Below are 15819 nucleotides of genomic sequence, written 5' to 3'. Positions count from 1 at the left end.
GCCTCTACCCCCCGTCTCTCTGCCTCTACCCTGTCTGTCTGCCTCTACCCCCCCGTCTCTCTGGCTCTACCCCCTCTGTCTGTCTGCCTCTACCCTCTCTCTCTCTCTGTCTGTCTGACTCTACCCTCTCTATCTGTCTGTCTGCCTCTACCCCCTCTCTGTCTGACTCTACCCCCTCTCTCTAACCCCTCTGTCTGCCTCTAACCCCTCTGTCTGCCTCTACCCTCTGTCTGCCTCTAACCCCTGTCTGTCTTCCTCTACTTTCTGTGTCTGTCTGCCTCTACCCCCTCTGTCTTTAACATAATTTCAGTTCAGTCAAATTATAATTTGTGTCCCTCTCCAGAGGTGACATTATTCAGCCCGTCCCAGATATCGGACAAGGTTCTGTTGAGGATTCTGAGACACCCAGACGTCATCCAGGAGATTAAGTTCAACGACAGTGACAAACGCTGTCCTCAACACTTTGTCTACCAGAGAGGGAAGGCTGTCGACTACTTCATACTCATACTGCAGGTAGGCTACACACACACTGTCTTTCTGGCTGTCTTCGTGTGACTCAGTCACTATTTGATTCACCATTGTGACATGGTTTTACATTCCCACATGAAAAGTTCCTTCTTAGTTAAACATTTTTTTTAAGTCCTCACTTCCTCTCTTCATACTGGCCTGGAATAGACCTGAGAAACACTCTCTAACATCTGTGTTGAGCGCAGCCATGTCTTGTTACCTGTAACAGATGGCAACTCCCTGCCCTGCCTCGACAGGGGGTTGCAAAGTATTTACTTATTTAACCATGCACAGGGTTGATGGAAGGAGGCTTTCTGTGTCACAACACTAACCCAGAGGGAGCTAGCTCTAGCTCTACGTTAATCAACCACCACACAGCCAGACTAACCATCCTGTTGAAGGACTGTTGTGAAAGCTGCCACTGGCCTCACGCAAGGCCTTCACTCCTACACGCTCTCCAACATATTGTTCTCTGGAAGCAAGGCCTTCACTCCTACACGCTCTCCAACATATTGTTCTCCGGAAGCAAGGCCTTCACTCCTACACGCTCTCCAACATATTGTTCTCCGGAAGCAAGGCCTTCACTCCTACACGCTCTCCAACATATTGTTCTCCGGAAGCAAGGCCTTCACACCTACACTCTCTCCAACATATTGTTCTCCGGAAGCAAGGCCTTCACACCTACACTCTCTCCAACATATTGTTCTCCGGAAGCAAGGCCTTCACACCTACACTCTCTCCAACATATTGTTCTCCGGAAGCAAGGCCTTCACACCTACACTCTCTCCAACATATTGTTCTCTGGAAGCAAGGCCTTCACACCTACACTCTCTCCAACGGGGGAGGAGAACGGGGGAGGAGACTGGGAGACACCGTGCGTGCCACACTGTCAGTCAGCTGTGTATCAATAGGCTAAAACCAACTTTAATCTAACCCCCAGCTAGCCTCTGCACCACACTGTGTAGACAGACACACGGACATACAGACACACACACAGACAGACAGACACACAGAAACACACACACTGTTTTCCCATAAATCAGTTATGGCATTAGTCCCCAAACAGTCATTAGCCAGCGGCAGTAATCCAGAGATCGTTAGGCTCAGCTCGTTAGCCACCCACCCCACCCTCATCATGATGTTATCTACTCAGTGGGAGGGCCCATAGGTGGAATAATCCATTGAGCTACACTACATGGAGTAAAGTATGTGGACACCTGCTTGTCCAACATCTCATTGTAAAATCATGGCCATTAATATGGAGTTGTTCCCTCCTTTGCTACTATAACAGCCTCCACTCTTCTGGGAAGGCTTTCCACTAGATGTTGGAACGTTGCTGCTGTGACTTGCTCCATTGAGCCACGAGCATTATTGAGGTCGGGCACTGATGTTGGGCGATTAGGCCTGGCTCGCAGTTGGCGTTCCAATTCAGGTGTTTGATAGAGTTGTCAGGGCTCTGTGCAGGCCAATCAAGTTCTTACACGCCGATCTCAACAAACCATTTCTGTATGGACCTCACTTTGTGCATGGGGGCATTGTCATGCTGAAACAGGCAAGGGCCTTCTCCAAACTGTTGCCGCAAAGTTGAAAACGCAGAATCGCCTAGAATGCCATAACGTTACGATTTCCAGAACCATGAAAAACATCCCCAGATCATTATTCCTCCTCCACCAAACTTTACACTTGGCAATATGCAGGTAGTGTTCTCCTGGCATCCGCCAAACCCAGATTCGTCTGTCGGACTGCCAGATGGTGAAACGTGATTCATTCCAAAGTCCAATGGCGGTGCGCTTTACACCACTCCAGCCGACGCTTGGCATTGGGCATGGTGATCTTAGGCTTGTCTGCGGCTGCTCGGCCATGGAAGCCCATTTCATGAAGCTCCTGACGAACACTTCTTGTGCTGACGTTGCTTCCAAAGGTAGTTTGGAACTCGGTATTGAGTGTTGCAACAGAGGACAGACTATTTTTAGATGCTGCACGCTTCAGCAATCGGCGGTCCCGTTCTGTGAGCTTGTGTGGCCTACCACTTCACAGCTGAGCCGTGGTTGCTCCTAGACGTTTCCACTTCACAATATCAACACTTACAGTTGTCCGGGGCAGCTCTAACAAGGCAGAAATTTGATGAATTGACTTGTTGGAAAGGTGGCTCCTATGACGGCGCACAATTGTCCGGGTTTGGCCGGGGTAGGCCGTCATTGTTAAAAATGATTTGTTCTTAACTGACTTGCCTAGTTAAATAAAGGTTCAATAAAGGTTCAATAAATCAATATAAATAAATGGCAGTGCCACGTTGAAAGTCACTGAGCTCTTCAGGAAGGCCATTCTACTGTCAATGTTTGTCTTTGGCAATTGCATGGCTGTGTGCTCAATTTTTATACACCTGTCAGCAACGGGTGTGGCTGAAAAAAGATCAAGGACATCAACCACCTGAGCCACGGCCTGTTCACCCCGCTACCATCCAGAAGGAGAGGTCAGTACAGGTGCATCAAAGCTGGGACCAAGAGACAGAAGATATTTTTCAATCTTAAGGCCATCAGACTGTTAAATAGCCATCACTAGCCGGCTACCACCCGGTTACGCAACCCTGCTCCTTAGAAGCTGATGCCCTATATATATATATATATATAAATTGGAATCACTGGTTACTTTAATAATGAAACACCAGTCACTTTAATAATGTTTAAATAATGTTTACATGCTGCTTTACTCATCTCATATGTACATACTGTATTCTATTCTACTGTATTTTAGTCAATGCCACTCTGACATTGCTCAATCTAATATAACAGTTGAAGTCGGAAGTTTACATACACTTAGGTTGGAGTCATTAAAACTCGTTTTTCAACCACCACAAATTTCTTATTAACAAACTATAGTTTCGGCAAGTCGGTTAGGACATCTACTTTGTGCATGACACAAGTAATCTTTCCAACAATTGTTTACAGACACATTATTTCACTTATAATTCACTGTATCACAATTCCAGTGGGTCAGAAGTTTGTTGACTGTGCCTTTAAACAGCTTGGAAAATTCCAGAAAATGGTTTCATGGCTTTAGAAGCTTCTGATAGGCTAATTGAGTCAAATGGAGGTGTACCTGTGGATGTATTTCAAGGCCTACCTTCAAACTCAGTACCTCTGTGCTTGACATCATGGGAAAATCAAAAGAAATCAGGCCAAAAATTTTTGACATCCACAAGTCTGGTTCATCCTTGGGAGCAATTTCCAAACGCCTGAAGGTACCACGTTCATCTGTACAAACAATAGTAAGCAAGTATAAACACCATGGGACAACGCAGACGTCATACCGCTCAGAAAGGAGATGCGTTCTGTCTCCTAGAGATTCATGTACTTTGGTGCAAAAAGTGCAAATCAATCCCAGAACAACAGCAAAGGACCTTGTGAAGATGCTGGAGGAAACAGGTACAAAAGTATCTATATCCACAGTAAAACAGTCCTATATCGACATAACCTGAAAGACTGCTCACCAAGGAAGAAGCCACTGCTCCAAAACTGCCATAAAAAAAGCCAGACTACGGTTTTCAACTGCACATGGGGACAAAGATCATACTTTTTGGAGAAATGTCCTCTGGTCTGATGAAACAAAAATAGAACTGTTTGGCCATAATGACCATCGTTATGTTTGGAAGAAAAAGGAGGATGCTTGCAAGCCGAAGAACACCATCCCAACCGTGAAGCACGGCGGTGGCAGCATCATGTTGTGGGGGCGCTTGCTGCAGGAGGGACTGGTGCACCAAATAGATGGCATAATGAGGGTGGAAACTTATGTGGATATATTGAAGCAACATCTCAAGACATCCGTCAGGAAGTTAAAGCTTGGTCGCAAATGGGTCTTCCAAATGGACAATGACCCCAAGCATACTTCCAAAGTCGTGGCAAAATGGTTTAAGGACAACAAAGGCAAGGTATTGGAGTGGCCATCACAAAGCCCTGACCTCAATCCCATAGAACATTTGTGGGCAGAACTGAAAAATCGTGTGCGAGCAAGGAGACCTACAAACCCGACTCAGTTACACCAGCTCTGTCAGGAGGAATGGGCCAAAATCCACCCAACTTATTGTGGGAAGCTTGTGGAAGGCTACCTGAAACGTTTGACCCAAGTTAAACAATTTAAAGGCAATGCTACCAAATACTAATTGAGTGTATGTAAACTTCTGACCCACTGGGAATGTGATGAAAGAAATAAAAGCTGAAATAAATAATTCTCTCTACTATTATTCTGACATTTCACATTCTTAAAATAAAGTGGTGAGCCTAACTGCCCTAAAACGGAATTTGGCTTAGGTGTATGTAAACGTCCGACTTCAACTGTGTGTGTTATATTAATTCCATTCTTTTACTTTTAGATGTGTGTGTATTGTTGTGAATAGTTTTTAAATATTACTGCACTGTTGGAGATAGAAACACAAGCATTTCGCTACACCCGCAATAACATCTGCTAAATTGTGTATGTGACCAATAACATTTGATTTGATTTGAAATAGCAGAAACCACTAATTTGAAGGCGTGTACTTTTGGCCATGTAGTGTATGTTTAGGGGGGTGGGAGAGCACTGACATGTGGACCCTGCCAACAACAGAATGTTAGGTGGATGGAGCCTGCCAACAACAGAATGTGAGGTGGATGGAGCCTGCCAACAACAGAATGTGAGGTGGATGGAGCCTGCCAACAACAGAATGTGAGGTGGATGGAGCCTGCCAACAACAGAATGTGAGGTGGATGGAGCCTGCCAACAACAGAATGTGAGGTGGATGGAGCCTGCCAACAACAGAATGTGAGGTGGATGGAGCCTGCCAACAACAGAATGTTAGGTGGATGGAGCCTGCCAACAACAGAATGTGAGGTGGATGGAGCCTGCCAACAACAGAATGTGAGGTGGATGGAGCCTGCCAACAACAGAATGTGAGGTGGATGGAGCCTGCCAACAACAGAATGTGAGGTGGATGGAGCCTGCCAACAATAGAATGTTAGGAGGTGGAATGGGAATTGTTTGTTGACGGCTGCTCTTGTACTGCTACAAAGGGATTGGTCTAAAGGAGCTGGAAAGAGGAGAGATTTGGTTATTTCTGGTTTTATGACATACAGTGCCTTCAGAAAGTATTCAGACCCCCCTGAAGGCATTTAGAGCATTTAAACCCGTTTAATCACCAGGTGCGCGCCTGGACTTAGTCTCTGGAGCAAAAATAAAAAATGGGCACTCATTTTGTTAGGTCAGAGCCTTATTCTAAAATTGATTAAATTATTTTAAATGTATACAAAAATAACAAAACGGAAATATAACATTTACATAAATATTCAGACCCTTTACTCAGTACTTTGTTGAAGCACCTTTGGCAGCAATTACATCCTCGTCTTCTTGGGTACAAACTTGGCACACCAGTATTTGGGGAGTTTCTCCCATTCTTCTCTGCAGATCCTCTCAAGCTCTGTCAGGTTGGATGGGGAGCGTCGCTGCACAGCTATTTTCAGGTCTCTCCAGAGATGTTCGATCAGGTTCAAGTCCGGGCTCTGGCTGGGCCACTCAAGGACATTCAGAAACTTGTCCCAAATCCAAAAATTTGTCTTGGCTATGTGCTTAGGGTTGTTGTCCTGTTGGAAGGTGAACCTTCGCCCCAGGCTGAGGTCCTGAGCACTCTGGAGGAGGTCTCCATCAAGGATTCTTTGATCTTTCCATCAATCCTGAATTGTCTCCCAGTCCTTGCCGCTGAAAAACATCCCCACAGCATGATGCTGCCCTCACCATGCTTCACCGTAGGGATGGTGCCAGGTTTCCTCCAGATGTGACGCTTGGCATTCAGGCCAAAGAGTTCAATCTTGGTTTCATCAGACCAGAGAATCTTGTTTCTCATGGTCTGAGTGTCCTTTAGGTGCCTTTAGGCAAACTCCAAGCGGGCTGTCATGTGCCTTTTTACTGAGGAGTGGCTTCTGTCTGGCCACTCTACCATAAAGGCCTGATTGGTGGAGTGCTGCAGAGATGGTTGTCCTTCTGGAAGGTTCTCCCATTTCCACAGAGGAACTTCGGATTCTTGGCCACCTCCCTGACCAAGGCCCTTCTCTCCCAATTGCTCAGTTTGGCTGGGCGGCCAGCTCTAGGAAGAGTCTTGGTGCTTCCAAATGTCTTCCATTTAAGATTGATGGAGGCCACAGTGTCTTTGAAGACCTCCAATGCTGCAGAAATGTTTTGGTACCCTTCCCCAGATCTGTGCCTTGACAAAATCCTGTCTCGGAGCTCTACATAAAATTCCTTCGACCTCATGGCTTGGTTTTTGCTCTGACATACACTGTCAACTGTGGGACCTTTCCAAATAATGTCCAATCGATTGAATTTACCACAGGTGGACTCCAATCAAGTCGTAGAAACATCTCAAGGATGATCGATGGAAACAGAATGCACCTGAGCTCCATTTAGAGTCTCCTATCAAAGTGTCGGAATACTTATGTAAATACAGTATTTCTGTGTTTGTCTTTTAATACATTTGCAAAAAATTAGCAAAAATATGTTTTCGCTTTGTCATAATGGGGTCGATTGCTGAGGAAATAGTTTTTTAAAATCTGTTTTAGAATAAGGCTGTAACGTAACAAAATGTGGAAAAGTTGAGGGGTCTGAATAGTTTCCGAAGGCGCTGTGGTCATGAATGAATGAATTGGCTGTTTTTGGAAATGTGTGTGTTTGTGTGTGTGGGGGGGAGGGCAGCATTTGTTAATAGCATAGGCGTGGGAGCAGAGTCATGAGAAACGGGACCGTTCTCTTCCAGATAATCTCCCTCCGCCCCAATCTTCATTCCACCGTTATTACAGCTACGTGTGTGTGTGTGTGTGTGTGTGTGTGTGTGTGTGTGTGTGTGTGTGTGTGTGTGTGTGTGTGTGTGTGTGTGTGTGTGTGTGTGACTGTGTCTTTCCTGTTACACGCCATTACGTAGGCCTATTTTTGGTTGGTTGTTTGTTCGTGTCTGCTCCCAGACGTCAGTCCATTCTGTTTCCAGAATATTGTCATCAGCGATCAAATATTTGCCCCTTGGTGTGAGGGAGGGAGGGAAGGGTGGAAGGGAGGGAGGGAGGAGAGGAGGGAGGAAGGTGGGGAGGGGTGAATGATTTTTGGTGGGAGGATGGGGTGTGGGTGGTAGTAGATTGTGTGTACTGGAGTTTTGCTGCTCCACTGTAGCTGGCCACTCTCATCACATGATGTGCAGCCGTATGCAAACTTCTGGCAGCCCTATTCAGTAATATATCAGCCATAATTTCATAAAGCCTTATTATCACACCACATGCAGGCATGCACGTGCCTGGTGAGACCGGTCCGACAGGGACTGAGAATTTCAATCGGTTATGAAGGCAGAACGTTTTGAGACACACCCAGCTGGCTGTATGCAAAGTACAGGCCGCCCCGTTCAGTAATATGTCAGCCATTATTTCAAATAGGCTATGATTTTATCACACGCACGCACGCACGCACGCACACACTGGGGGTCATGCAAGTTTGTCCTGTCAACAGATACACCAGCTGTAATCTAGATAACCTCTGCTCCTGGAGATAATAGACCGTGCAGCCTTTTGTTCCAGCCCAGCACTAACACAAATAATCAAGTAATCATGGTCCGAGATTCACCCACACTGCAGGGCTTCTTGGACTGGAGTTGCCGGTCCCTGCTCTACAGGTTCATCAAGTTCTAGTAGACAGTCAGTGGAACACAGAGAACTCTCTTCTCAGGTGGGGTCAGTTCGGGTTCACTCACTGTTGATGATTCATTCATAAACACCTGAACTTTGACCCCGACCTACCTAGACCCATGTGGTTACATGAACACACACTACAAGCACTGCCTTCTGTTCAACGGCTAATGGTCAAGTCATATTCTGGTTGAACCCAATGTGTATCCTACTCTGCCTGATGTTCCTGTGTGACCCGATCTGGTTGAACCCAATGTGTATCCTGCTCTGCCTGATGTTCCTGTGTGACCCGATCTGGTTGAACCCAATGTGTAACCCACTCAGCCTGATGTTCCTGTGTGACCCGATCTGGTTGAACCCAATGTGTATCCTACTCTGCCTGATGTTCCTGTGTGACCCGATCTGGTTGAACCCAATGTGTATCCTGCTCTGCCTGATGTTCCTGTGTGACCCGATCTGGTTGAACCCAATGTGTAACCCACTCAGCCTGATGTTCCTGTGTGACCCGATCTGGTTGAACCCAATGTGTATCCTACTCTGCCTGATGTTCCTGTGTGACCCGATCTGGTTGAACCCAATGTGTATCCTGCTCTGCCTGATGTTCCTGTGTGACCCGATCTGGTTGAACCCAATGTGTAACCCACTCAGCCTGATGTTCCTGTGTGACCCGATCTGGTTGAACCCAATGTGTAACCCACTCAGCCTGATGTTCCTGTGTGACCCGATCTGGTTGAACCCAATGTGTAACCCGCTCTGCCTGATGTTCCTGTGTGACCCGATCAATAATGTTCAACTAACCATATCAATTGAGGCTAAATGTATTATGGTGTTCCCAGCTATCATTAAATGTCTCATAATGTGTAATGTGCTGTGTGTATTGTATTGCACTGTAAACCACACTTGGGTTCAAATACTATTTGAAATCTTTTAAATACTTTGAGCCGGGATGGGCAGAGTTTGCAGTTGTGGGACCATTCTCTTGATTCATTAAGCCAGGCAAGCTCAATCAAGCACAGATAAAGTATTTACATGATTTTGAACATATTTGAACCCAGGACTGGTGTGTGTGTGTGTGTGTGTGTGTGTGTGTGTCAGTATGGTGTATTGTGAAAGCTGATGGATGGACATGTAGAGCAGGTCAGACTAGAATAGCACCTAGCTTTTCACCCCTCCGGTCTGGATCTATTCTTTCTCTCTCTGACCTCCCCTACTTTAAACATGGAGGTGTGTAAACACGTGTGTGTGTGTGTGTGTCCTTTGTATACTCTGATGGTCTATTCAAGGGCTGTATGTCCTTTACAGAGCTGGGTCAGACTGGCTGAGGAGGTTTCTGTTCTGACAGAGAGCTGAGCTGGGTCAGACTGGCTGAGGAGGTTTCTGTTCTGACAGAGAGCTGAGCTGGGTCAGACTGGCTGAGGAGGTTTCTGTTCTGACAGAGAGCTGAGCTGGGTCAGACTGGCTGAGGAGGTTTCTGTTCTGACAGAGAGCTGAGCTGGGTCAGACTGGCTGAGGAGGTTTCTGTTCTGACAGAGAGCTGAGCTGGGTCAGACTGGCTGAGGAGGTTTCTGTTCTGACAGAGAGCTGAGCTGGGTCAGACTGGCTGAGGAGGTTTCTGTTCTGACAGAGAGCTGAGCTGGGTCAGACTGGCTGAGGAGGTTTCTGTTCTGACAGAGAGCTGAGCTGGGTCAGACTGGCTGAGGAGGTTTCTGTTCTGACAGAGAGCTGAGCTGGGTCAGACTGGCTGAGGAGGTTTCTGTTCTGACAGAGAGCTGAGCTGGGTCAGACTGGCTGAGGAGGTTTCTGTTCTGACAGAGAACCAGGAAGGAGATGTAGGTGACATGTACAGGATATCTCTCATTGTTTTTCACCCTCTCTGTCCTCCCCTTCTCCCTGCACCTCACCCTCACTCACTCCTCACTCTCTTCATCTCTCTCATCCACCTTTACTGTCATCTCCACCTTTACCGTCATACACACGCACGCACTCATGCACACACAGCACGTGGCTAATCAGCTAACTCACTGACCTTGCCTGCAGCACTGTGGTTTTCTCTTTACATATGTATCTACTCTTTTAATACTGGGAAGGAAATAAATCGATGACAGAAGTTAAATCAGTCATTCTAATCCTAATTCTTAATCCCTTTTCTCCTGTCTCTTTCCATCCCCTCCTCCACCTTCCCTCTCTTCTTCTCTCTCCTTCCTTCTCTTCTTCTCTCTTCTTCTCTCCTTCCTTCTCTTCTTCTCTCCTTCCCTCTTCTCTCTCTCCTCTCTCCTCTCTCCTCTCTCTTCTTCTCTCACCTTCCCTCTCTTCTCTCTTCTTCTCTCTCTCCTTCTCTCTCCTTCTCTCCTCTCTCCTTCCTTCTCTTCTTCTCTCTTCTTCTCTCTCCTTCCTTCTCTTCTCTCTTCTTCTCTCCTTCCTTCTCTTCTTCTCTCTCCTTCCTTCTCTTCTTCTCTCTCCTTCCATCTCTTCTTCTCTCCTTTTCTCTCTCTTCTCTCTTCTTCTTCTTCTCTCTCTCCTTCCCTCTTCTTCTCTCTTCTTCTCTCTCCTCTTCTCTCTTCTTCTCCCTCTCCTCTCTTCTTCTCTCTCTTCTTCTCTCTCCTCTTCTCTCTTCTTCTCTCTCTCCTCTCTTCTTCTCTCTCTTCTTCCCTCTTCTCTTCTTTTCTTTCTTTCTTTTCTCTCTTCTTCTCCTCTCCTTCCCTCCCTCTGTTTAGATTCCAGTGTCAGTGTTGTATGTGAGTAAGGAATATGAGCGGGGGGGAATTAACTGTGCTGTTGTGTTGCTGCAGTTCACACATTCCTCACCCACTTCCCCCCCACTCACCCACCCACAGCACCCGACTCTGCCAGCTCTGTAACAACACCATAGAGGCCTCCTCACCCTGTCTGTCTCTCTGTCCATCCATCTCTCTGTCTCTATTCTGGCCATCTCTCTGTAACAACACCATAGAGGCCTCCTCACCCTGTCTGTCTCTCTGTCCATCCATCTCTCTCTCTGTCTCTATTCTGGTCATCTCTCTGTAACAACACCATAGAGGCCTCCTCACCCTGTCTGTCTCTCTGTCCATCCATCTATCTCTCTCTGTCTCTATTCTGGCCATCTCTCTGTAACAACACCATAGAGGCCTCCTCACCCTGTCTGTCTCTCTGTCCATCCATCTCTCTCTCTCTGTCTCTATTCTGGTCATCTCTCTGTGACGACACATTCAGAGAGGTCTCCTTTACCCCTCACTTCCCCTGTCCCGTCAGGCCGGCTCTGTGACGACACATTCAGAGAGGTCTCCTTTACCCCTCACTGGCCCTGTCCCGTCAGGCCGGCTCTGTGACGACACATTCAGAGAGGTCTCCTTAAACCCTCACTGGCCCTGTCCCGTCAGGCCGGCTCTGTGTTCTCACTGGCTGTCGTCGGGGCTCTGTGACGACACATTCAGAGAGGTCTCCTTAAACCCTCACTGGCCCTGTCCCGTCAGGCCGGCTCTGTGACGACACATTCAGAGAGGTCTCCTTAAACCCTCACTGGGGTTGTTCTTTGTCCCTAATCCATTGTCTGTGTTTCCCTGTGTGTCGCTCAGGGTCGGGTGGAGGTGGAAGCTGGGAATGAGAACATGAAGTTTGAGACAGGACCCTTCTCCTACTACGGAGTCATGGCCCTCAGTGCTCCCACGTTAGGTGAGTCCTCTTTCTCTCCTCTTACTCTGTCTGTCTCTCTTCTATCTCTCTCAAACTCTGTTCTCTCTCTCCTCCGTTACTCTCTCTCTCTTCTATCTCCCTCAAACTCTGTTCTCTCTCTCTCTCCTCCGTTACTCTCTCTCTCTTCTATCTCTCTCAAACTCTGTTCTCTCTCTCTCCCTCCGTTACTCTCTCTCTCTTCTATCTCTCAAACTCTGTTCTCTCTCTCTCTCCTCCGTTACTCTGTCTGTCTCTCTTCTATCTCTAAACTCTGTTCTCTCTCTCCTCCGTTACTCTGTCTGTCTCTCTTCTATCTCTCTCAAACTCTGTTCTCTCTCTCCTCCGTTACTCTCTCTCTCTTCTATCTCTCTCAAACTCTGTTCTCTCTCTCCTCCGTTACTCTGTCTCTCTTCTATCTCAAACTCTGTTCTCTCTCTCCTCCGTTACTCTGTCTCTCTTCTATCTCAAACTCTGTTCTCTCTCTCCTCCGTTACTCTCTGTCTCTCTTCTCTCTCAAACTCTGTTCTCTCTCTCCTCCGTTACTCTGTCTGTCTCTCTTCTCTCTCAAACTCTGTTCTCTCTCTCCTCCATTACTCTGTCTGTCTCTCTTCTATCTCAAACTCTGTTCTCTCTCTCCTCCATTACTCTGTCTGTCTGTCTCTCTTCTATCTCAAACTCTGTTCTCTCTCTCCTCCGTTACTCTGTCTGTCTCTCTTCTCTCTCAAACTCTGTTCTCTCTCTCCTCCGTTACTCTGTCTGTCTCTCTTCTCTCTCAAACTCTGTTCTCTCTCTCCTCCGTTACTCTGTCTGTCTCTCTTCTCTCTCAAACTCTGTTCTCTCTCTCCTCCGTTACTCTGTCTGTCTCTCTTCTATCTCAAACTCTGTTCTCTCTCTCCTCCATTACTCTGTCTGTCTCTCTTCTATCTCAAACTCTGTTCTCTCTCTCCTCCGTTACTCTGTCTGTCTCTCTTCTCTCTCAAACTCTGTTCTCTCTCTCCTCCGTTACTCTGTCTGTCTCTCTTCTATCTCAAACTCTGTTCTCTCTCTCCTTCACTCCAGTAGCATTTTACTCCCTTGGTTTCAGTGGCTTTCTGTTGTCAGTTGTCATGACTGTTGAGGATTGCCAAACTTCAGTGGGTAATGTGATGACAGTGTTGAGACGTCTCACTGCTAACATCTAGTGGCCAGGAGATAGATTGACAATGCAGATGTGGCCAGAGATATACACTGAGTGTACAAAACATTAGGAACACCTGCTTTTTCCATGACATAGACTGATCAGGTGAATCCAGGTGAAAGTTATGATCCCTTATTCATGTCACTTTGTTAAATCTACTTCGATCAGTGTAATTGAAGATGAATCGCATTAGTGGAAATGAAAACTGCCCTCAGAACAGTCTGTTGTGTTGCTTCCATGTTGTTGTCATGTTGTGTTGCTACCATGCTGTGTTGTCATGTTGTGTTGCTTCCATGTTGTTGTCATGTTGTGTTGCTACCATGCTGTGTTGTCATGTTGTGTTGCTTCCATGTTGTTGTCATGTTGTGTTGCTACCATGCTGTGTTGTCATGTTGTGTTGCTTCCATGTTGTTGTCATGTTGTGTTACTACCATGCTGTGTTGTGTTGCTACCATGCTGTGTTGTCATGTTGTGTTGCTACCATGTTGTGTTGTTGTGTTACTACCATGCTGTGTTGTGTTGCTACCATGCTGTGTTGTCATGTGGTGTTGCTACCATGTTGTTGTCATGTTGTGTTGCTACCATGCTGTGTTGTCATGTGTTGCTGCCATGCTGTTGTTATCTTAGGTCTCTCTTTATGTAGTGTTGTGGTGTCTCTCTTGTCGTGATGTGTATTTTGTCCTATATTTATATTTTATTTTTAATCCCAGCCCCAGTTCCGGCAGGAGGCCTTTTGCCTTTTTGTAGGCCGTCATTGTAAATAAGAATTTGTTCTTAACTGACTTGCCTAGTTAAATAAAGGTTAAATAATGACATAAAAAAACTGTCTCGCTGATTGGTCAGTTCACAGCACTGCTAAACCCTTGTTTCTGATTTCAAGGGGAGGAGACAGATTAAATAAGGATTTTTAAGCATTGAGGCAATTGAGACATGGATTGTGTGTTTCTGCCATTCAGAGGGTGAATGGGCAAGACAACAGATTTGAAGTGATCATTGTAGTATTCAGTGGTTGATCAGTGTAGTTGACGGTAGTTGAAAAGTGGTGTAGTTGTTGGAAGTTGATAACTGTAGTAGTTGACCTGTGTAGTTTGTCAGTGTAGTTGTCAGTAGTTGAGCTGTGTTGTTGTCAGTAGTTGAGCTGTGTTGTTGTCAGTAGTTGAGCTGTGTTGTTGTCAGTAGTTGAGCTGTGTTGTTGTCAGTAGTTGATCAGTGTGGTTGCCAGTAGTTGATCAGTGTAGTAGTTGGTAAGTGTAGTAGTTGATCACTGTAGTAGTCAGTAGTTGATCAGTGTAGTAGTCAGTTGTTGATCAGTGTAGTTGTCAGTTGTTGATCAGTGTAGTTGTCAGTAGTTGATCAGTGTAGTTGTCAGTAGTTGATCAGTGTAGTTGTCAGTAGTTGATCAGTGTAGTTGTCAGTAGTTGATCAGTGTAGTTGTCAGTAGTTGATCAGTGTAGTTGTCAGTAGTTGATCAGTGTAGTTGTCAGTAGTTGATCAGTGTAGTTGATCAGTGTAGTTGTCAGTAGTTGATCAGTGTAGTAGTCAGTAGTTGATCAGTGTAGTTGTCAGTAGTTGATCAGTGTAGTTGTCAGTAGTTGATCAGTGTAGTAGTCAGTAGTTGATCAGTGTAGTAGTCAGTAGTTGGTCACTGTAGTAGTCAGTAGTTGATCAGTGTAGTTGTCAGTAGTTGATCAGTGTAGTTGTCAGTAGTTGATCAGTGTAGTAGTTGGTAAGTGTAGTAGTTGATCACTGTAGTAGTCAGTAGTTGATCACTGTAGTAGTCAGTAGTTGATCAGTGTAGTAGTCAGTAGTTGATCAGTGTAGTTGTCAGTAGTTGATCAGTGTAGTTGTCAGTAGTTGATCAGTGTAGTTGTCAGTAGTTGATCAGTGTAGTTGTCAGTAGTTGATCAGTGTAGTTGTCAGTAGTTGGTCAGTGTAGTTGTCAGTAGTTGATCAGTGTAGTAGTCAGTAGTTGATCAGTGTAGTAGTCAGTAGTTGATCAGTGTAGTTGTCAGTAGTTGATCAGTGTAGTTGTCAGTTGTTGATCAGTGTAGTTGTCAGTTGTTGGTCAGTGTAGTTGTCTGTAGTTGGTCAGTGTAGTTGTCTGTAGTTGATCAGTGTAGTTGTCTGTAGTTGATCAGTGTAGTTGTCAGTAGTTGATCAGTGTAGTTAGTAGTCAGTAGTTGATCAGTGTAGTAGTCAGTAGTTGATCAGTGTAGTTGATCAGTGTAGTTGTCAGTAGTTGATCAGTGTAGTTGTCAGTAGTTGATCAGTGTAGTTGTCAGTAGTTGATCAGTGTAGTTGTCAGTAGTTGATCAGTGTAGTAGTTGGTCAATGTAGTTTTCAGTAGTTGGTCAGTGTAGTTGATCAGTGTAGTAGTCAGTAGTTGATCAGTGTAGTTGTCAGTAGTTGATCAGTGTAGTTGTCAGTAGTTGATCAGTGTAGTAGTCAGTAGTTGAGCAGTGTAGTAGTCAGTAGTTGAGCAGTGTAGTAGTCAGTAGTTGAGCAGTGTAGTTGTCAGTAGTTGAGCAGTGTAGTTGTCAGTAGTTGAGCAGTGTAGTTGTCAGTAGTTGAGCAGTGTAGTTGTCAGTAGTTGGTCAGTGTAGTAGTCAGTAGTTGATCAGTGTAGTAGTCAGTAGTTGATCAGTGTAGTTGTCAGTAGTTGATCAGTGTAGTTGTCAGTAGTTGATCAGTGTAGTTGTCAGTTGTTGATCAGTGTAGTTGTCAGTAGTTGGTCAGTGTAGTTGTCTGTAGTTGGTCAGTGTAGTTGTCAGTAGT

General features: G+C 45.7%; 1 protein-coding gene across 2 annotated transcripts in view; it reads left to right on the top strand.

Moving 5' to 3' along the window:
* Positions 1–15819, top strand: part of LOC106570814 (metal transporter CNNM4) — a 79168-nt gene that overhangs the window by 45256 nt on the left and 18093 nt on the right. For both annotated transcript variants that reach the window (XM_045695316.1, XM_045695317.1), the window contains exons 4-5: positions 344–513; positions 11771–11867. In XM_045695316.1, the coding sequence (XP_045551272.1) occupies positions 344–513; positions 11771–11867 (267 nt within the window). The remainder of the gene's footprint in view (positions 1–343; positions 514–11770; positions 11868–15819) is intronic.

This window comes from Salmo salar, chromosome ssa15 (assembly GCF_905237065.1).
Source record: "Salmo salar chromosome ssa15, Ssal_v3.1, whole genome shotgun sequence".
NCBI lineage: Eukaryota > Metazoa > Chordata > Actinopteri > Salmoniformes > Salmonidae > Salmo > Salmo salar.
Note: the sequence above shows the minus strand (reverse complement) of the source record. Positions and strands in the feature narration are given on the sequence as shown.